Here is a 20372-nt window from a genome sequence, read left to right on the forward strand (position 1 = left end):
TCCCATCCGCTCCGCCCCAGGCGCAGACCCGTCCGCCCCGTCCCGCCCCGCCCCGCAGCCCCGCCCCGCAGCCCCGCCCCATCCGCTCCGCCCCAGGTGCAGACCCGTCCGCCCCGTCCCGCCCCGCAGCCCCGCCACCCCAGGCGCAGCCCCGCCCCCCGTCCGCCCCGCCCCGCAGCCCCGCCCCGCAGCCCCGCCCCGTCCCGCCGGCGAAGACTCCGAATTGGGCGCCGCTCTGCGCGTGCGCGCAGGAGTTTCACTTGGGAAGTTTTCGTGGTCACCGCGCCGCCGCCGCCGCCGCCGCAGGTCGGTGGGGAGGGCGCGGGGAGGGCGGGGAGGGCGGGGAGGGCGGGGAGGGCAGCGCCGGGCCCGGGCGGCCGCCGCGCTCTCCTCCCGGGCCGCGCGCCGGTCCTGCCGACGCCTCCCGCGCCAGCGCTTCCGGGGGGCGCCGCGGCCGCCCGCGCTTCCTCCCCCCGGTCTGCCCGGAACTGGGGGCGGGCGGGGCCGCGCGGCCGGGACCGGGACGGGCGGGGGCGGGGTGGAGAGCGGGGCGGGGGGGTGCGGGCGGAGGCGGGGTTCCTCTCACCCCCCGCCCCGCGCACGGGGAAACCGAGCCCGGCACCCGGGAGGACCGGCCACCGAGCGCTGGGCGCGCGGGGCCCGGGGCGGTGACCGCGGTGTGCGGACGTCCGGGCCCTGCCGCCGGCCGCTGCGCTGGTCCACAGCCTCGCGGGCCGGCCCCCCCCTTTTCTGCGGTCGGGAGGGAGGGACCTCCGCGGGGCCGCCCGCCCCTTCCTGTCCTGGAGATGTCTCCGGAACTTTGCACGGTTGCGTTGCACGGTTGTGTTCCACGCTGCATTGCACGGTTGCGTTGCAGGCTGCATTGTACGGTTGCGTGGTACTGTTGCATTGCAGGGTTGCGTTGTCCTGTTGAGTTGCACTGTTGCATCGTTGCATTATGTTATTGGGTTGGGCCGTTGCGTTGTACTGTTGTACTGTGCTGCACTGCTGTGTTGCACGGTTGCAGTGTGCTGCTGCGCTGTTGCGTGGTTGCATCGCACTGTTGCATGGTTGTGACACACGGTTGTATTCCACTGTCCCACTGTTGCATTATACCGGCCACAGTCAAACTCTGGGGAGCTCACAGGCTGCAGCTCACGGCTGCCTGGGGTCCTGGGACCCTACTGCCCTGGCTCAGCATGGCTCCGACTTTCCTACCACAGGACTAGGCTCGGAATGAGGCGCGTTGGGCCTCTCACAGACCATCAGGTGTGGGGTGGTTCTCATCCAGGCTGGTGGCCTCTCACGTGTTTCCTTGTTTTTTAAAATGATGTGTTTCTCTGACTTAGTTTTGGTGGGGCTGAGGATGGAGCCTGGGCCTTGTCTGCTGGGAAGGTGCTCCATGGCTGAGACGAACCCTAGCCCTCGCTGCTCCTTTGGCCTCATCTCCGTCGGTGCCCTCTCTCCCCTCAGCGTTCTTGGCTGACAGGGTGCCCAGGATGGACATGTCCCAGCTGCTCTCTCTCCTTCCACGGACAGCCGGCGGGCAGGACTGGCCCAGAGCCCGGCCCTCGGGCAGCAGGAGGGCTGCGCCGGCAGGGTTGAGTTTAGGGCTCTGACAGACTTCAGGGGAAGGTCCTGACCGACGACAGGACCTGCACAGCGGTGCTCTCACCAGGCACCCCATCCTGAGGGTCAGGCCGGACAGATCGCGTGCCCCTAGAGACCCCGATCCTGGGTCGGACCCCCAAGCCCAGCTGGGGAATTTGCTGTCTGATCTGGCATGGTTCGTATCAAATGTAAATCCACCCACAAGCCTGTTTGGCAAGAGGAAAATGATGTGGATGCCAGTCTGGGCTGCAGGGCAACGCAGAGCCCCAGGTGCCCACCAAGGGCTGCAGAACTCTCTAGAACTCCGGGCAGCAGTGCCCCAGTCCCCAGTCCCCCCTCCCGTCTTCCTCTAGGCGCAGCCTGGGATGTTTTTCCTTCCCGCCTCCGGGTCAAGTCTTCTTTGGTGTTCTGTGTGGCCTCTTGCCCCGAGTCTGGCTTGGGCCGCAGCAGCAGCTCCCAGACCCTGTGGGGGCCAGGTGCTTCCAGACTGGACCATTGGGCAGGATGGGGGGGTCAGGAGCCTCAGGTGCTGCTAGGTAGAGGAGGAGGGAGGGGCAGGGAAGCCAGAGGAGGACTGGCCAGTGCGGAGATGGAGAGGACGGGGGGGGGGGGGGAGAGGACTGGTCAGTGTAGAGATGGAGGGATGGGGGGGAGGACTGGTCAGTGTGGAGATGGAGGGGTGGGGGGCAGGAGGACTGGTCAGTGTGGAGATGGAGGAATGGGGGGCAGGAGGACTGGTCAGTGTGGAGATGGAGGGATGGGGGGCCAGGAGGAGGACTGGTCAGTGTGGAGATGGAGGAATGGGGGGCAGGAGGACTGGTCAGTGTGGAGATGGAGGAATGGGGGGGCCAGAGGAGGACTGGTCAGTGTGGAGATGGAGGGGTGGGGGGCAGGAGGACTGGTCAGTGTGGAGATGGAGGAATGGGGGGGAGGACTGGTCAGTGTGGAGATGGAGGGGATGGGGGGGAGGACTGGTCAGTGTGGAGATGGAGGGGTGGGGGGCAGGAGGACTGGTCAGTGTGGAGATGGAGGGATGGGGGGGCCAGAGGAGGACTGGTCAGTGTGGAGATGGAGGGATGGGGGCCAGGAGGACTGGTCAGTGTGGAGATGGAGGAATGGGGGCCAGGAGGACTGGTCAGTGTGGAGATGAAGGGGATGGGGGGCAGGAGGACTGGTCAGTGTGGAGATGGAGGGATTTGGGGGAGGATTGGTCAGTGTGGAGATGGAGGGATGGGGGCCAGAGGAGGACTGGTCAGTGTGGAGATGGAGGGGATGGGGGGCAGGAGGACTGGTCAGTGTGGAGATGGAGGGATGGGGGGCAGGAGGACTGGTCAGTGTGGAGATGGAGGGATGGGGGGAGGACTGGTCAGTGTGGAGATGGAGGGATGGGGGGCCAGAGGAGGACTGGTCAGTGTGGAGATGGAGGGATGGGGGGGAGGACTGGTCAGTGTGGAGATGGAGGGATGGGGGGCCAGGAGGACTGGTCAGTGTGGAGATGGAGGGATGGGGGGGAGGACTGGTCAGTGTGGAGATGGAGAGGACGGGGGGGAGGACTGGTCAGTGTGGAGATGGAGAGGACGGGGGGGAGGACTGGTCAGTGTGGAGATGGAGGGGATGGGGGGCCAGGAGGACTGGTCAGTGTGGAGATGGAGGGGTGGGGGAGGGTTGAGGAGGAGCCCATTGGACTGAACCAGCCCTATGTAGGACAACAGACACCTGGACAGGTGTGTGTGTGTGTGTGTGTGAACCAGGAGCTCTGTGTAGGACAACAGACACCTAGACAAATGTCAGCATGTGTGTGTGCGTGCATGTGTGTGTGTGTGCGCGTGTGCGCAGAATGGTTTCTGTCCTGGGTCCTGACACTGGAAGGCGTGACCCCCGTGGGGCACAGGTGTGTGATTCGCCTCAGGACAGCACAGGCCCAGGTAGTCAGCAGGAAGTGAGGGACCAGCGCCCAGGGCTCCCTGCCCACGCAGCTCCAGAAGAGGATCTGGCCAGCATCTGCCCACAGCCTTCCCTGGTGTCTGCGGTGTGGACGGGCCAGGCCCTGGCGTGCCAGCTGGGGTGTCCCTGGGGGCAGCGTCCTGACCTGGTCTGCACCCCACTGTCTCCGCTGCGGCTGGCCACCTCAACATCCCCTCACACAGGCAGGCCTGTCGGCCACCCGTGTTTTCTGCACACCCTGTCATATGTGTGAGAGCCTGGATTTGTCACACGTGTGTACCCGTGTCCATATCACGTGACTGTGTGGTCCCAGGCGGGGCCATCCTGGGACTTAGGACTGGTGTCACACCCCAAACACGAGCACCCACCAGCTCCTCGGGAGTCCAAACGTTCCCTTGGGCTTGCCCCTCTTTCTTAAAGGTCTGATTTGGGGCTTGAGCTCAGGATGGAGTTTTTTACTCTAGGCTGGCCCTTTACTGCTTGAGCCACAGCGCCCCTTCCTGCTTTCTGTTTTTCCTGGTTAGTTGGACACAGAGTCTCACAGATTGGTCTTCCTGGGCTGGCTTCACCATGTGCTTCTTAGATCACGCACGGCCTCCTGAGCAGCCCCTGGCCTGGCTGGAGTTCTTGTCTAACCAGCTTGGGCGTGGGAGCTCAGGGGAGGGATTTGTTTGTTCCGACTCACCAGGCACAGCGGTGCGCAGGGCAGGGAGGCCTGGGCACTGGAAGCCTCTGGCTTCGGTGCCAGGGGCAGACTGGAGGTTTCCACTGGGGTCTGGGGGCTGAGCTGTCTGCTTTGGGCCTGCCAGGCTGCGGAGGGAGCCGGGGTGAGAGGGTGGAGCTGGAGGACCCGCAGAGAGAGGCCGGGTGCCCTCCCTTGCTGTCCCTTCTGCCTTCATCCCTCAGTGAGCCGCAGGCAGCGTCCCAGAGGGAGAGGGCTTCGGGAGAGTGTGTGTCTGGGACTCAGGATCGGAGGCATCTGGGGGCGGAGGCCGGATGCTGGAGGCCCCACCCTGTGTCCTGGTCTAGACAGATGATTCAGCCTCTGAGCCTCGGATTCCGTCTGTGCAAAGGAGGAGGGAGGGGTCCCTGCTGCTCCAACGGACCAGCCATTGCTGTGCTCCGCTGTTCCCTTCCTCTCCCGTGCGGGGGGGGCCCTGTGCTGTCTTCTTCCCTGTCCCCCGCCCCCCTCTCCCGTGCCGGCACCCGGGTCCCCTTGAGACTCCCTGGGAGTTACTGTCCAGCAGGGCTGGCCGCTGGAGCAGCACTGGCCGCGGGGCTCTGTTCCCCCCGCCGCCCCTCCCCATGAGCCGTGCCCTCGGCCAGCCGACCCCCGGCGTGCCCTCGGCCAGCGGACCCCGGGGCTGGCCCCACAGTGCAGCTCCTCTCCGGGCGCCGCCTGGCACGCGTGCCTGGGCTGCCGCCTCACGCCGCCCTCACTGGCAGGCCAGATGGGGAGAGCTCACGCCCCTCCCCCCCCGTCCTGTCCACAGGGCCTGCCCGTGATGAGCGGCTCCCGGTTCCCCGAGTGGTGGTCGTCCAGGGCGGCGTCGGCCCGTGAGCAGCTGGGCCTCGGGCGCCGTCCCAACGACTCCTACTGCTACAGCTCCGCCAGGAACAGCACCGTGCTCCAGGGCGTCACCTTCGGGGGCGTCCCCACCGTCCTGCTCATCGACGTCAGCTGCTTCCTGGTGAGACTCCAGGCCGGGCCCTCCCAGCCCCGCGTCCCCGGGCCTCAGGAGGCCCCACGCAGGCCCGAGTCGGGAGACGCTGTACTGCAGGATGGACTGGGTGGGTCATCCCTGTGAGGACTGCGCTGACCACGGCTGGCCGCAGAGCCCTGCCCGTGTGTCCTTGGGGAGGCCAAGCCCCGGGATGAGGAGGGCGGAGGCCCGTTCTCCGGGGCGCAGGGCCCTGTGGCTCCACAGCCCCGTCTGGCGTCCGCTCCCTGGTTCGGTGTGAGGAGCTGCGTTGTTTGGCCTTGCGGGTGCTACAGGGAGGTGCTTTTTTTTTTTTTTTTTTCAATGGTATGGGTCTTGAACTCGGAGCTCTTGCATGCAAGGCAAGTGCTCTCTCACTGAGCGGCGGGTCAGCGCAATCATCGGCACTCAGTGGGGTATCTGCAGCTCCTCTCTGCAGACACCTGCGGACTGGGCCCTGTTGGAGCTGTGGGGAGGGTCCCAGCCCACGTTTTCCACCCCAAACTTGTCCACAGGAATTGAGAGGGAGTTCTCCTTTCTACATTGTTTTTGAGACTCACTACATTATTATTATTGTTGTGGTTGATATTATTTTCTGCCAGTACCAAGGCTTGAACTAATCCCTGTCCCTTAGCTTTTTGCTCCATGCTGGCATTCTATCACTTGAGTCACAGCCCTGTTTCAGGCGTTTCGCTGGCTGAGTAGAGATGAGAGTCTCATGGACTTTTTTTGCTGGCACTGGCTTCACCCTGTGAGCCTCAGGTCTCCGCCTCTGAGTAGCTAGGTGTAGGCGTGAGCTACCGTAACCTAGCCTTGAGGTAGATTTTTTCCATGAAGAAGAGCAGTGTCTGTGTGGTCTGTGTTACTCCTGAGCTTGTTATATTCTTTTCTTGTTCTGTCAGTCCTGGAGCTTGAACTCAGGGCCCAGGCAGTATCCCTGAGCTCTTTTGGCACAAGGTTAGTGCTCTACCACTTTGAGCCACGGCACCACTTGCAGTTTTCTGGTGGTTCATTGGAGATGAGTCTCACAGACTGTTCTGCCCAGGTTTGTTTTGAACAGCAATCCTCAGATCTCAGCCTCCTGAGTAGCTAGGATGACAGGCGTGAGCCACCGGCGCCCGGCCTCAAGTTACATTCTTTAGGCACTCTAGTAGCTGGGAATATTGGTGTATACCACCACGCTGGGCCCCATGGAGTATATGTGTGTGTGTGCGTGCGTGTGCGTGTGCGTGTGCGTGTGTGTGCGTGCACACACGTGTATGTGTACGGGGTGTGTGTGCATGTGCGTGTGTGCGTGTGTGCACGCACGTGTGTGTGTGCGTGTGCATGTGCATGTGTGCGTGCGTGTGTGTGTGCGCGCACACACGTGTATGTGTCCGGGGAATGGAACCCACGGTCTCACAGGTCCCAAGCATGCGCGCTATCCCTGAGCTGCGCCTTGGTCTTCTGGGTGTAGACTTTATTGCAGAAGACTGTGTGTGAGTCAGGCACATGCTAGGCCGGGGCCTGGGCAGACGTGGGCACGGGGACGTGTCCACCCTGTACACGCCCAGACCAGGCAGAGGGGCAGCCGCTGCGTAGGGCAGCCTGCCCGGTGTGACTCACTTCCCGCCTCCTGGCCCGCATTCTCTGGGGACCACCTGGGCCCTTTAAGTCCCTGCTTTGTGTCTGGGTGTGGCTCAGGACGTTCAAGGCTCTGGGCTCATCCTCATCACCACCACAGAAATCAACCCAGTGAGAGCCCAGCTTCTGCCTGGAGCAGCGGTTTGCCGCCGAGCCAGGTCCCCAGCTCCTGTTCTCACAGAGGGCCTGTCTAGGAGGCGGGAGGCGGGAGGCGGGGGTCAGAACCTGCCAGGTTGGAGCCAGAATGCACAGGAATCTGATGCTGGCAAAGCCTGGGACTCCTGAGCCCCTGCCCATCTATCCATCTGTCCGTCTGTCCCCGCAGAGGCCGAGCCAGCCTGGAGTGCCAGACCACCTGGCTTTGCTCCGCACGTGTTTCGTGCTGGGTCTGCAGGCCCGCCTTCAGGAGAGCCGCACTTGACGCGGAATCTAGGCATCTCTGCCCCAGCCTGGGCCTTGGCTCTGCCGGGCGTGGTGTCTCACCCTGGGTGTGATCCGGAGCATGGCAGTTCAAGGCCAGCCCAGACACATCTACCTAGTAAAAAGCTGGTGTGTGGCACATGCCCGTGACCTCAGCTACCCAGGCTGTGTAAGGGAGAGGCTCTTGGCTCAGGCTGGCCTGGGCATAAAAGACTTCCTTCACGCAAATAAGTAAGAAGGCCTGAGGTGGCTCAGGCCTGGGCACACCTGCCTGCAATACTACGGCAGCCGTCTCGGCTACCTACGAGGCTGAGGGAGGGGGACTGCTTGAGCCCAGGAGTTCAGGACCAGATGGGCAACCTACTGAGACCTGGCCGCTAGACCAGCGCGAGGCTCTCCACAGGAAGGAGGAAGTTCCAGGCTCCGGCTCCCTGCTGGGGCCACGGGAGCCGTCCGTGCCGAGGTCAGGGCCTGGCGTCTTCACTGCTGCCTGAGAGCGAGGGACAGGGTCGGGTGCTGAGCTGGGAGGCTGCAGCCCGGCCTGGCGTGGTGCTGGTGGCGGTAGTGGCTGGGGCTTGTGTCAGCCTGGCTCGGGGCGCAGGTGCAGGGAGCTGGGGCAGGTGGGCAGGTGGGCTCTGTGTGGCCTGGGCCAGCCACTGGGCCGTTTTCTTCTAACCCTGCCTGGCCCGGGAGCCACAAAGCCATCTGGGGCTTTTACTTGGTTTCTCTTCTACTTTTAGTTTCTCATCTTGGTGTTTTCCATCATAAGAAGAAGATTCTGGGATTATGGCCGCATTGCCCTGGTGTCTGAAGCAGATAGGTAACAAAAGCTAGACTGAAATATGTGGGGGTGAGTGTGCAGGAACGCGTGTGTGGCCACGAGGGTGCACATGCGTGTACGTGTGTTCACGCACACACCTGCGAGGCCACTGGCGTGGATGGGGCTCTAGCTCCGAGTCTGTGTGTCAGGTCTGCCAGCAGTTGTGTCCCTGCTCCTCGGCAGATGCGGGAACTCAGCCCGCACACCCGCTCGGTCCTCGGTGGGCTCCGGCAGGGGGGCGGCGGGGACTTGGGGAAGCCGCCTGCCCTCTTTCCAGGCCAGTGCTAGCTGTGCATGAGCTTGTTCCGAGACACGGGCCGGGCTGGACCTCGGGATTCGCAGCCACGTCCCGGCTCCCAGCTCTGCCCTCTCCCGAAGGGTGGAGATTGGTCTAGAACTGGACTGTCCAGCCCCGGTGGGTGCTGCAGCCTGCCCTGGCTCCGTGGCAGGTACAGACAGACACAGGAAGTTCAGGCTGGAGCCTCCCATGATGCAGTGGGTGCCCTGGCTGGGTGCTTGGCAGCCATTGGGCCTGGCAGGAGGCCACCCCTCGCGCTCGGCCAGCCGTTTCCCTTCCTTGCCTGGCATCTGCAAGGGCGTGGCGATGCCCGGACCCGCTGCGGGGACCCGTGTGCTCCATGTGCTCTCATGGTGCCGTCAGCCGAGGTGGGCGGCTGTGTGGACAGCTGGGCCTGCCCCCCGCCAGCGGCCTGCCTCCCGCCCTCGCTCCCCGCCACTGAGCGGTCACCACACGGCTCCTTACCACGCGCTTTTGTGGGCAGGGGCCGGGGTCAGCGTGGAGGTCAGCGTCCTGCAGGCCTCCGTCCACGGCATGCCGGCGGCGGGGTCAGCGTGGAGGTCGGCGTCCTGCAGACCTTCGTCCACGGCATGCCGGGGCCGGGGTCAGCGTGGAGGTCGGCGTCCTGCAGGCCTCCGTCCACGGCATGCCGGCGGTGGGGTCAGCGTGGAGGTCGGCGTCCTGCAGACCTTCGTCCACGGCATGCTGGGGGCGGGGTCAGCGTGGAGGTCGGCGTCCTGCAGGCCTCCGTCCATGGCATGCCGGGGCCAGGGTCAGCGTGGAGGTCAGCGTCCTGCAGGCCTCCGTCCACGGCATGCCGGGGCCGGGGTCAGCGTGGAGGTCGGCGTCCCGTCCACGGCATGCCGGTGTTTTGGGGGGAGTGGAGGAAGGGGCCTGGTGGGGAGCTGTGCAGTGGCGGTCCTCAGCCCTCCGCTCTGGGATGCTGCTGCGACACCCAGTCATAGTAGCAGCGTGGTGTCTTCCGTGTTTATCAACTCACCCTGCGCCCGGTAACCAGGGCGGCCGTAGGTTTGGTACAGTGCAGCTGTCGGTGTCATGTTTAAGTGGCCTCACTCCAGTGACACGCCTTGGTGGCGGAAGGCGCAGTGTTTACTCTAGATTTTACCTGCTGCGTTTGGAGAGCCACTGTGAGCAGGTGCCACCATTCCTGCTCACCAGGTCCTGTGCCGTTTCTGCACGTGACACAGTGAATCCCGCCAGCCTCACCCCTGACGCCCTTCCCATCCACGCCCCCTGCTGTGGGCGATTTCTCTGTTCTGTTTCCATATGTGTGAGCAGACTCTTTGTCCATATTCATCTGTGCACCCTCTTTGCTAGGGTCCCCCTGCCCCACGTCGGGGCACCGGGCAGCACTGTGAAGCCACCTCAGGAGAGACGGAGGCTGGGCCCGAGGGGGGGGGGGCGGAGGGGGGGGCGGGGGGAGGGGGAGGCTCTCAGGGCTGGGCCCTCGGTGCCGGCCCCATGGTCTCTGTCCATACAGCAGTCTCATTCCCTTCCCGGGAATGGGCCGTGATCCTGTGTGTCTCCGCATGGAGGGCTGGGGACTGCGACCCTCTCTCCCGAGGCGAGCCAGGGGCCGGGCCTCATCTTTCACGCCTCCTCGGCCTGCCTCTCACTTCACCTTCCATGTCTCCAGTGGGTCCAGATTCCGGAGGCTGTCGTCCACCTCTTCCTCAGGGCAGCACGACTTTGAAAACGAGCTGGTTGGTGTCCTGGGGCCGGGGGGGGGGGGGCGGGGGGGGCTGAGGCGGGGGGGGTGGTAGGTGGGGTCAGGGCAGCTGCCAGCTGAGCACTGTGCCCCCTGTGCTGGTGAGCAGAGACAGTTGTAGTGGAGAGCCCCGCGAGGGGCCAGCGCTGCTGGACCCCAGGCAGAGAGGGCGGTGGAGCCTGCTCCGCCAGCCTGACCCTCACGCACCCCGCCTTGCGTGACGGTTAATTATTAACTTGTCTGTGAGGTTTTGAGCCAAATGTGGGCAGGAACTCTGCCTGTGCTGCTCGGTTTCCAGCACCAGGACCTAGTCAGTGCTCAGCCATTGCTAAGTGAATGACGAAGCCACGTTTGCATTTTCCAGCCGGGTAACAGCCAGCTTTAGGGAGCATTAATAAGAGATAATAAAATTTCCAACTCCTGCCATGTGCATGTCCGGTTTCTTCCCCGGGGGGGGGGGGGGTTTCAAAGCCTGTTTTTGTTTCTCCGGCTGCCCCAGCACCTGGCCGCTCTCCATTCCACGTCTGTGACTCCGCTCTGGTCTGGGGTGCAGTTAGCTGGACACAGAGCTGGACCTGGCTTTAATTAGGTTTAGGGAGACATTTGGTTTGGGAGGTAGAGGCCCAGTGCTATGCTAATCCTCCTCTTGGCTCCTTGTTTCCAGGGTTGCTGCCCCTGGCTGACCGCCATCTTCCAGCTGCAGTGAGTACACTGGAGGGGGGGGCTGCCAGGGGCGGGGCTCTGTGGGTCTTTGGCCAATCGGGAGGAGAGACCCAGGGATGTGGTTCAGTTTAAGGCAAGCAGTGTGTTGGAGTGAGAATACGGGTGTTCCTGTCAGGCTTCTGGGACTAGAACCTCCACAGCAGAGGGGTCTCGGGTGTGCTGGGCCCCAGGCTCCCCAGCTGAAGCTAGACCCAGAGCCTCCACCTCCCGCACACTAGGGTTTGAACTCAGGGCCTCACATTGCTAGGCTGGCACTCTACAATGAAGCTCTAGATCCAGCCCGGGGCTGCCCAGATTCTTCAGCTCTCGGCCCCCTGAGCAGCTGGGATTTCAGATGTGAGCCACCCACTAACCCAAGGTTTCTTGAAGCTAGCAACTACTTCCTTTCAAAACCTTTCATGGAGATTTTAGATGCTAAGCATTCCCCCTGCCCCAGCTTCTTCCTGCTCGGGGTCTGGACCTCACGGTTTCCCCACACAGCTGGGCCACCGCCTGCCACCCCGGCGGGCCAGTCTAGGTCCTCCCTGTCCTGTTGCTCACGTGGACGGGCCAGGCATTGTTCCCGCGCGTTTGTGGCCGGGTTGCCCTGTGCCCCTTCCCGCACTGCTGTCTAACGTGCTCAGCACCTCTGAGCATCTCCTGGGTCCTAGACTGGCACCTGGTGCTGGATGTCGGTGGAGGAGGTGGATGGTGGAGGGCCGCGGCGTCCCCTCAGAACCACGGCTGAGCCGCTCTGCAGTGGTGCAGCCCACGCTGGTCCGTGCGGTGCCCGTCCTGTGGCCCGGCTGCCTCCTGGCTTCCTGGGGCTGGGCCTGGGGACCCATCTCTGGGAGAGCAGGAAGCGAGGTTACGTGCCTGCCCCCCTCCCTCTGAGTCTGGCTCTCTCCAGCCCAGAGTTTTCCAGTCACCCTTGGCCTGGCGCCCCCGGGGGCACTTGGCGGGGGGGGGGGGGGGGGGGTGGGGGGGGGGTGGGGTGGGGTGGGGTGGGGTGGGGTGGGGGGGGTGGGGGGGGTGGGGAGCAGGAGGCCTCAGCCTCAGGATGTATCCCCGGTGTGCCCTGAGCCTCTGGTGTGGACCCCGGGGCTCTGCTGTCGGGAGCCGTGTCCTGAGCCCTGAAAACGAGCCAGGTGCTCCGTACCTCTGTGTCCTGGGTCACACCGGCGGGAGGCCGCGAGGGTGCGGCGCGCAGCCGCGCCAGGCTCGGGCTCAACCGGTCACCACCCTCTGTCTCCACCAGCGATGACCAGATCCTGGAGTGGTGCGGCGAGGACGCCATCCACTACCTGTCCTTCCAGAGACACGTCATCTTCCTGCTGGGGGCCGTCAGCATCCTGTCCCTCTGCGTCATCCTGCCCGTCAACCTCTCGGGAGACCTGCTGGGTGAGGCGCGCACCTCGGAGCTGGGGAGGGCGGAGGCCCCGGGACGGGCTCGCCGAGCTCCTCCAACCAGAGCCCTGGCTCGCCGAGCTCCTCCAACCAGAGCCCGGGGCTCGCCGAGCTCCTCCAACCAGAGCCCGGGGCTCGCCGAGCTCCTCCAACCAGAGCCCGGGGCTCGCCGAGCTCCTCCAACCAGAGCCCGGGGCTCGCCGAGCTCCTCCAACCAGAGCCCGGGGCTCGCCGAGCTCCTCCAACCAGAGCCCCGGGCTCGCCGAGCTCCTCCAACCAGAGCCCCGGGCTCACAGAGCTCCTCCAACCAGAGCCCCGGGCTCACGGAGCTCCTCCAACCAGAGCCCTGGCTCGCCGAGCTCCTCCAACCAGAGCCCCGGGCTCACGGAGCTCCTCCAACCAGAGCCCGGGGCTCGCCGAGCTCCTCCAACCAGAGCCCCGGGCTCACGGAGCTCCTCCAACCAGAGCCCGGGGCTCGCCGAGCTCCTCCAACCAGAGCCCCGGGCTCACGGAGCTCCTCCAACCAGAGCCCCGGGCTCGCCGAGCTCCTCCAACCAGAGCCCGGGGCTCGCCGAGCTCCTCCAACCAGAGCCTGGGCTCGCCGAGCTCCTCCAACCAGAGCCCGGGGCTCGCCGAGCTCCTCCAACCAGAGCCCGGGGCTCGCCGAGCTCCTCCAATCAGAGCCCGGGGCTCGCCGAGCTCCTCCAACCAGAGCCCCGGCTCACGGAGCTTCTCCAACCAGAGCCCCGGCTCACGGAGCTCCTCCAACCAGAGCCCGGGGCTCGCCGAGCTCCTCCAATCAGAACCCCGGGCTCACCGAGCTCCTCTAATCAGAGCCTGGGCTCACTGAGCTCCTCCAATCAGAGCCCCGGGCTCATCGAGCTCCTCCAATCAGAGCCCCGGGCTCACTGAGCTCCTCCCCTGTGCGCATCCTCCCTGCTTGTCAGCCTGCGCTATGGCGTGAGATCATCACAGGGTGATTTCTTTGGAATTTCCCATCTGAGTAAAGATGTGGACGAGAATCCGTCCCAAATCTGGGCCAAGAGCTGGAGACTGAATATCTATCTATGGTTCTATTAAATGGGAAAGTCCGAAAACAAAGAACTTCACAGAAGAGACTGGTAGAATGGGGTATTTTAGAAATGTGTGTTTGAGGCAAGGTCCTACCCCATATAGCCAGACGCCTGGACGCCGATCCTCCTGCCTCTGCCTCCTGAGTGCTGGCTTCAGTAGGCATCCCACATTCATCTTCAGAAAGTATTCTCTGACTTCCTGCCCTTGCCCAGGCAGGAAGTCACACTGGGGTGTGTAAGATGTCAGCCGGTGTTGAGTTGTATCTCCCCCGCTTCCGGAATGCCATCAGCGACAGACTGGGGTGCCAGTGACCCTCCTTTTGTGGGATGATTGTTAGATTGTTTCTAGCTTTCCTTACATTTTAAAAGACACCCCACGTGGCAGGTGATGGTGAGTTACAGGGAATGTTCCAGAGTGGAGCTGAGGCCCCTATTGGGGCAGCTCTGGAAAAACCCATGTCCAGCCCACGGCCTCACCTCGGCAGAGCCTGCCGGCCAGGGCTGCTTCCCACACTTACCACAACGATCTCTGTGCCTCCCTGCAGACAAAGACCCCTACAGCTTCGGGAGGACCACCATAGCAAACCTGCAGACCGAGTGAGTAGGAGCCTGGGGAGAGAAGGGTACCGAGGCTGGACAGTGGGGGAGGCAGAGCCGGGGCCCAGGCTGGGCCAGCAGGAGCTGGCGCAGGCGGCGGGCGGCAGGCTTTGAGCTGTGGGTGCCAGCATGCATGGGGCGGGCATCCCAGTGGGTCTGAGGGGTGGAGAGGCCCCCCCCCCATGGCGTGGCGTGTCTCCCCCAGCACCAACCTCCTGTGGCTGCACACCGTCTTCTCCGTCCTCTACCTGCTCCTCACTGTGGGCTTCATGTGGCACCACATCCAGTCCATCAGGTACAAAGAGGAAGGCCTGGTGAGTGAGGCTGGGTCGGCTGCGCTAGGAGGCTGGGGTGGGCCAGGCCGAGGGGCCCTCTGCGCGTGGGCCCTGGGCGTGGCCGGCTGACGCTTGTATTCACACGTCCCATTAGCTTTTTAAAAAATGCAGGTGGATGGTTTTAAATCTTGCAGTACCTGCTCCGTCACTCTGCCACCTTGTGGGTTGGTCTGTGGCGTTTGGCTTGCAGATGCCGATGCTAAGTAAAGAACTAAGTTGTGCTGGGTGCCGGTAACCTGTAACCCTAGCTACTCAGGAGCCTGAGATCTGAGGATTGCAGTTCAAAGCCCAGCCCAGGCAGGAAAGTCTATGAGACTCTCATCTCTAATAAACTACTCAGAAAAAGCCAAAGTGGTGCTGTGGCTCAAGTGGTAGAGCATTAGCCTTGAGCACAGAGAGGCCAAGGCATGGCACCCAGGCCCAGTCCAGCCCCAGGACTAGGAAAAAAAAAAAAAAAAAGCCCCACTCTGTCGGGCTTGGTATTGTACACCTGTAATCCCAGCACTCGGGCTAGAGGTAGAGGTGGTGTGTTCCAGACCTCCGTGGACTGCACAGGCCTGCTCAGGAAGACAGAGCTGAGGAGCTGGGCGTGTGGCTCCGCGTTGGCCTCACGTGGGCCGGGCAGCTGGGTCCCAGGACTCGTCCACCTCTGGGTGTCCTCTGCTGTTGCTGGTAGAGCTGTCTCTCTGGGGTTGCTGGTAGAGCTGCCTTGCAAATGCCGGGAGAAGATGCTGCGTGTGGATCAGGCTCCGGGCTCTGCAGACCCACGAGCCCACCCGGCCTTGCTGGCTGCTGCGGCTTTCTCTCCTGGGGTTTGAGCAGCGGAAACCTGGTCCCACCAGCCACGGCTGGCCTGCTGACTTCTCTTCCCGATGTGTTCTGTGGCAGGTGAGACAGACGCTGTTCATCACAGGACTGCCCCGAGAAGCCTCGAGAGAGGCTGTGGAGAGCCACTTCCGGTAAGCAGGCCTCTGCGGCACGTGGGTTCTGAGAGGGACACATGCTGCCGCAGGGTGTGGGCTGTGCCGCGTGGTGCTACGCCGCGTGGTGCTGAGCGTGGCGCTGCCACGTGGGGCTCAGCTGCTCCTCGGGGTCTCGTGTCTGGTGCGGGCCCCCGTGTGGGTGCAGGTGAGCATGTGAGCACACAGGAGCATCGCTCACGGGCTGATCCCCCTGTGCCAGGCGAGGGCAGAGCTGAGCTGGGCATCCTGGCCTGCGGGCTCACTCGTCTCTTGCGGGCAGGCGTCTCTTGGGGGGCTCAAGTGGTAGAGTGATAGCTCCCAGTGAAAAAGCTCAGGGACAGCACCAGGCCCCTCGTTCGGCCGCCCGGCTGACCTGCTGACTGCGCCTGCGTGTGCTGGTTTCGGGCACTTCCTCTGGGGCTGGGGCTGTGGTCAGTGCAGAGCACCTGTCCAGCACACACCGGCCCTGGATTCCCGCTGCAGCACTGAGGAGAAAAGTCTGCATTTATTCCAAATCTCCCCCTTTGGGGACTAAGGATCAAGAGGAATGTGGTTTGAGCTGGCTCAGAGCTGAGTGTAGATGGAGTACCGTCCTCGGGCTGTGGTCTCTCGGCTATGATGTCTCGGGCTGTGGTCTCCAGGTCTGTGGTTCGGGCTGTGATCTAGGTCTGTGATCTAGGCCTGTGATCTAGGTCTGTGGTTCGGGCTGTGATCTAGGTCTATGGTCTCGGGCTGTGGTCTCCAGGTCTGTGGTCTCGGGCTGTGATCTAGGTCTGTGGTCTTGGGCTGTGATCTAGGTCTGTGGTCTCGGGCTGTGATCTAGGTCTGTGGTCTCCAGGGCTGTGGTCTCCAGGTCTGTGGTCTCAGGCTGTGGTCTCCAGGTCTGTGGTCTCCAGGTCTGTGATCTAGGCCTGTGATCTAGGTCTGTGGTTCGGGCTGTGATCTAGGTCTATGGTCTCGGGCTGTGGTCTCCAGGTCTGTGGTCTCGGGCTGTGATCTAGGTCTGTGGTCTTGGGCTGTGATCTAGGTCTGTGGTCTCGGGCTGTGATCTAGGTCTGTGGTCTCCAGGGCTGTGGTCTCCAGGTCTGTGGTCTCAGGCTGTGGTCTCCAGGTCTGTGGTCTCAGGCTGTGATCCAGGTCTGTGGTCTCGGGCTGTGGTCTCTAGGTCTGTGGTCTCCAGGTCTGTGATCTAGGTCTGTGGTCTTGGACTGTGATCTAGGTCTGTGATCTCCAGGTCTGTGGTCTCCAGGTCTGTGGTCTAGGTCTGTGGTCTCAGGCTGTGGTCTCCAGGTCTGTGGTCTCGGGCTGTGGTCTCCAGGTCTGTGGTCTGTGTCTGTGGTCTCGGGCTGTGGTCTAGGTCTGTGGTCTCGGGCTGTGGTCTCCACGTCTGTGGTCTCCAGGTCTGTGGTCTCGGGCTGTGGTCTCCAGGTCTGTGGTCTCCAGGTCTGTGGTCTCGGGCTGTGGTCTCCAGGTCTGTGGTCTCCAGGTCTGTGGTCTCCAGGTCTGTGGTCCAGGTCTGTGGTCTAGGTCTGTAGTCTCCAGGTCTGTGGTCTCCAGGTCTGTGGTCTCGGGCTGTGGTCTCCAGGTCTGTGGTCTTGGGCTTTGATCTCCAGGTCTGTGGTCTCGGGCTGTGGTCTCCAGGTCTGTGGTCTCCAGGTCTGTGGTCTCGGGCTGTGGTCTGCAGGTCTGTGGTCTGCAGGTCTGTAGTCTAGGTCTGTGGTCTCCGGCTGTGGTCTCCAGGTCTGTGGTTCCAGGTCTGTGATCTCGGGCTGTGGTCTCCAGGTCTGTGGTCTAGGTCTGTGGTCTCCGGCTGTGGTCTCCAGGTCTGTGGTCTCCAGGTCTGTGGTCTAGGTCTGTGGTCTCCAGGTCTGTGGTCTCGGGCTGTGGTCTCCAGGTCTGTGGTCTTGGGCTGTGATCTCCAGGTCTGTGGTCTCGGGCTGTGGTCTCCAGGTCTGTGGTCTCTAGGTCTGTGGTCTTGGGCTGTGGTCTCCAGGTCTGTGGTCTAGGTCTGTGGTCTCCAGGTCTGTGGTCTCGGGCTGTGGTCTAGGTCTGTGGTCTCGGGCTGTGGTCTCTAGGTCTGTGGTCTCGGGCTGTGGTCTGCAGGTCTGTGGTCTGCAGGTCTGTGGTCTCCAGGTCTGTGGTCTCAGGCTGTGGTCTCCAGGTCTGTGGTCTCCAGGTCTGTGGTCTCCAGGTCTGTGGTCTCGGGCTGTGGTCTCCAGGTCTGTGATCTCCAGGTCTGTGGTCTAGGTCTGTGGTCTCAGGCTGTGGTCTCCAGGTCTGTGGTCTAGGTCTGTGGTCTCCGGCTGTAGTCTGGAGTTGTGGTCTAGGTCTGTGGTCTCAAGGGCTCCTCCCTTCCCAGGAACGCATACATCACCTGCGAGGTGGTTGATGTACAGCTGTGCTATAACGTGGCCAAGCTGATCTACCTGTGCAGAGAGAGGTAAGGGTGGAGGCCAGACCTTGTACGGAGGGCTGGAACGTCCCAACTCCCCCCCTCCCCCCCACTTCTTCCTGGCTGGCACCCCTCCGCTGGGAAGGGCGGCACCCCTGCCCTGGCCGGCCCACAGAGCTGTCTGTGGTGGTCAGTGGCTGGTTACGGCGTGACCCCAGGACACGGGACCACCAGTCTATGTGCTGCCCCCCCAGGAGGAAGACAGAGAAAAGCTTGACCTATTACACAAACCTCCAGGCGCAGACCGGCCGGCCAGCACTCATCAACCCCAAGACCTGCGGCCAGTTCTGCTGCTGTGAAGTGCGAGGGTGTGAATGGGTGAGAGCAGGGGCAGTTCCAGGGGTGAATGGGTGTGAGCAAGTGTGTGGATGAGTGTGTGAGGTGAGTCCTGTGATGTGAGTCTGGGTGGAGAGCATGTATGTGTGATGTGTGTGGGCAGGGGCGGTGGGGGCAGGGGCGGTGGGGGCATGGGCGTGGGAGGGCAGGGACGCGGGAGGCGGGGTGGTGGGGGCAGGGGGGCAGGGGCGGCGGGGGCAGGGGGGCAGGGACGGCGGGGGCAGGGGTGCGGCGTGCTCACCGTGGGGACCTTCTGCAGGAGGATGCCATCTCCTACTACACGCGTGTGCAGGCGCGGCTGCTGGCGCGGATCAGGGAGGAGCAGCGGCTGGTGCAGGACCGGCCCCTGGGGATGGCCTTCGTCACCTTCCGGGAGCAGGCCATGGCCTCCTAGTGAGCGCTGTCCCCTCCCAGTGGGCTCCCGGCCAGGAGATGAGCCACCTGCCCACTCCCCTGCTCTGGAGCGGTGGGGGGGCGATACCAGCTGCCCTCGGGCAGGGGGGACAGGGTGACGGGGGGACGGGCCTGCCCCGAGGCTGGGGGCGGGGAGGGGAAGGGCTCCGGCCTCACGGGCTGGGGTGTGCGTGCTCGGGTGCAGGCAGCCCCCAGGGGGTGCTGTGCCGGGCATGCCAGCCGCACAGGGGTCAAACCTCATTTGTGAGCCTGTTTCCCTGCCCCTGGGAGCTTGGGTGTGGCGGCCCTGCCTGTGGGGTTGGGTGAGGCATGGCCTCACGGATGCCCCCTCCCCCCAGCATCCTGAAGGACTTCAACACCTGCAAGTGCCAGGGCCTGCACTGCCGGGCCGAGCCCCAGCCCTCGCCGCACAGCCGGGAGCTGGGCACCTCCCAGTGGACCGTGGCCTTGGCCAGCTACCCCGAGGACGTCTGCTGGTGAGCCTGGGGCGGGGCCGGCGGGCGGGGGAGCCGCCCGGGGCCGCGGGCGCATTGCCTGACCTGGCGTGCCAGCCCTGGCGTCCACCCCTGCGCCCCATGGTGGCTCCTGACACGAGCAACGTCCTGAGATAATTGAGCTGCTGTGTGACTGCAGGTTTTCTAGTAGCTCTGTGAGATGAAGCCATGCTCACTTCAATAATGTAGTTCTTTCAGAATATCTAAAATATTATACGTGAACGTGTAATATCTTAAATTCTGATTTTATCTCTTGGTCCCAGACCCTGGCTAAAAGTCCACTTTTTTTTGGGGGGGGGGGTCCGGTCGTGGGGCCTGAACTCTGGGTCTGGGCGCTGTCCCTCAGCTCTTCAGCCCAAGGCTAGCGCTCTACCACTGGAGCCACAGCGCCACTTCCAGCTTTTTCTGCTTATGTGGTGCTGAGGAATCGAACCCAGGGCCTCGTGCATGTGAGGCAAGCGCTCTACCACCGAGCCACCTTCCCAGCCCAGAAACCCACATTTTTAAAGCAGAATGAAATGTAAACCAGGGCGCGTGGGTGGCGCCCCAGCTCTGTTTGCTCTGCAGACGGCGCTACAGTGTCTCCCTGGCTGCCGTCCTCGCAGCTGGCCAGTGCCACCACACCCAGCTGCCAGTCCTGGGCCTTGAACTCAAGGCTTTTGTATTCAGGGCTAGTGGTCTACCCCTTGAGCCACTGCTCTATTCCCAGTGTTTCTGGTACTTAATTGGAGACGAGGGTCTCACATACTTCTCCTGCCCAAGGAGGCCTCCTGAGCCGCTAGGATTCCAAGCCTGAGCCTCTGGGGCCTGACCTGGGTTGACTGTGAGCCTCACCTCCCACGGCCAGGATTACAGGTGTGAGCCGCCACGCCTGGCCTACTTTTGTTTTCACCTTGGTCTTTGAACCCCGTGGCACATTTTACATGTCCAGTGTTCTCGGCCCAGATGATCCGTGTTCTGAATGCGCAGCAGATGCTCGTGGCTGACGGCGTCATGGCTCCCAGGATAGCTGGGAGGGCGGTGGCAGGCTGAGCTGTGTCCATGGCCGTGGCGGCGGCTTTCCACGGGGCCAGGCGTGGCGGCCGACAGTGCACACACCGCCTCGGGTGTGCGCACACCGAGTGTGGGCTGCTGGTCTCAGCGTTTCTCTGTGGTAACCTGGGCTCGAGCCTGGCTCTTGTTGGCGGATGAGGCCAGCTCAGGCTCCGGGTGTGCCCTGTCTGTGCCTGCCACACGCAGACCCCGGCCATGAAGCATCAGGATGTCTGCCCGGGGCGCCGCGCTGGAGCCTCCCCGGCCTGCCCTGGTGCTCGTGGGGTCTCTGCGTGGGTTCTGGCCCCAGTCCCTGGCCCAAACAAACCACACAAGCACGGCTAGGGGCGTCTCTCTGACTCAAGGGGCCAGAAACTCGCCTCTCGTAGTAGCTGAAGGCCGGAGCAGAGAACCTGCCCTCAC

General features: G+C 63.4%; 1 protein-coding gene across 4 annotated transcripts in view; it reads left to right on the top strand.

The window, feature by feature from the left end:
- The first annotated feature begins 216 nt into the window (after positions 1-216).
- Positions 217-20372, top strand: part of Tmem63a (transmembrane protein 63A) — a 33483-nt gene continuing 13327 nt past the window's right edge. The window contains exons 1-13 of one of the 4 annotated variants that reach the window (XM_070023227.1): positions 217-306; positions 5049-5246; positions 8039-8118; positions 10074-10140; positions 10810-10847; positions 12106-12248; positions 13873-13924; positions 14130-14238; positions 15148-15218; positions 17581-17661; positions 17868-17991; positions 18269-18402; positions 18762-18899. In XM_070023227.1, the coding sequence (XP_069879328.1) occupies positions 5061-5246; positions 8039-8118; positions 10074-10140; positions 10810-10847; positions 12106-12248; positions 13873-13924; positions 14130-14238; positions 15148-15218; positions 17581-17661; positions 17868-17991; positions 18269-18402; positions 18762-18899 (1223 nt within the window). In that variant the 5' untranslated portion in view covers positions 217-306; positions 5049-5060. Of the gene's footprint in view, positions 307-4251; positions 4461-5048; positions 5247-5268; positions 5347-7699; positions 7762-8038; positions 8119-10073; positions 10141-10809; positions 10848-12105; positions 12249-13872; positions 13925-14129; positions 14239-15147; positions 15219-17580; positions 17662-17867; positions 17992-18268; positions 18403-18761; positions 18900-20372 lie in introns of those variants that run through there. The other 3 variants (XM_070023228.1, XM_070023229.1, XM_070023230.1) reach the window with 3 other exon arrangements.

Source organism: Dipodomys merriami, unplaced genomic scaffold (genome assembly GCF_024711535.1).
Source record: "Dipodomys merriami isolate MVZ:Mamm:240054 unplaced genomic scaffold, mDipMer1.0.p SCAF_158, whole genome shotgun sequence".
Taxonomy (NCBI): domain Eukaryota; kingdom Metazoa; phylum Chordata; class Mammalia; order Rodentia; family Heteromyidae; genus Dipodomys; species Dipodomys merriami.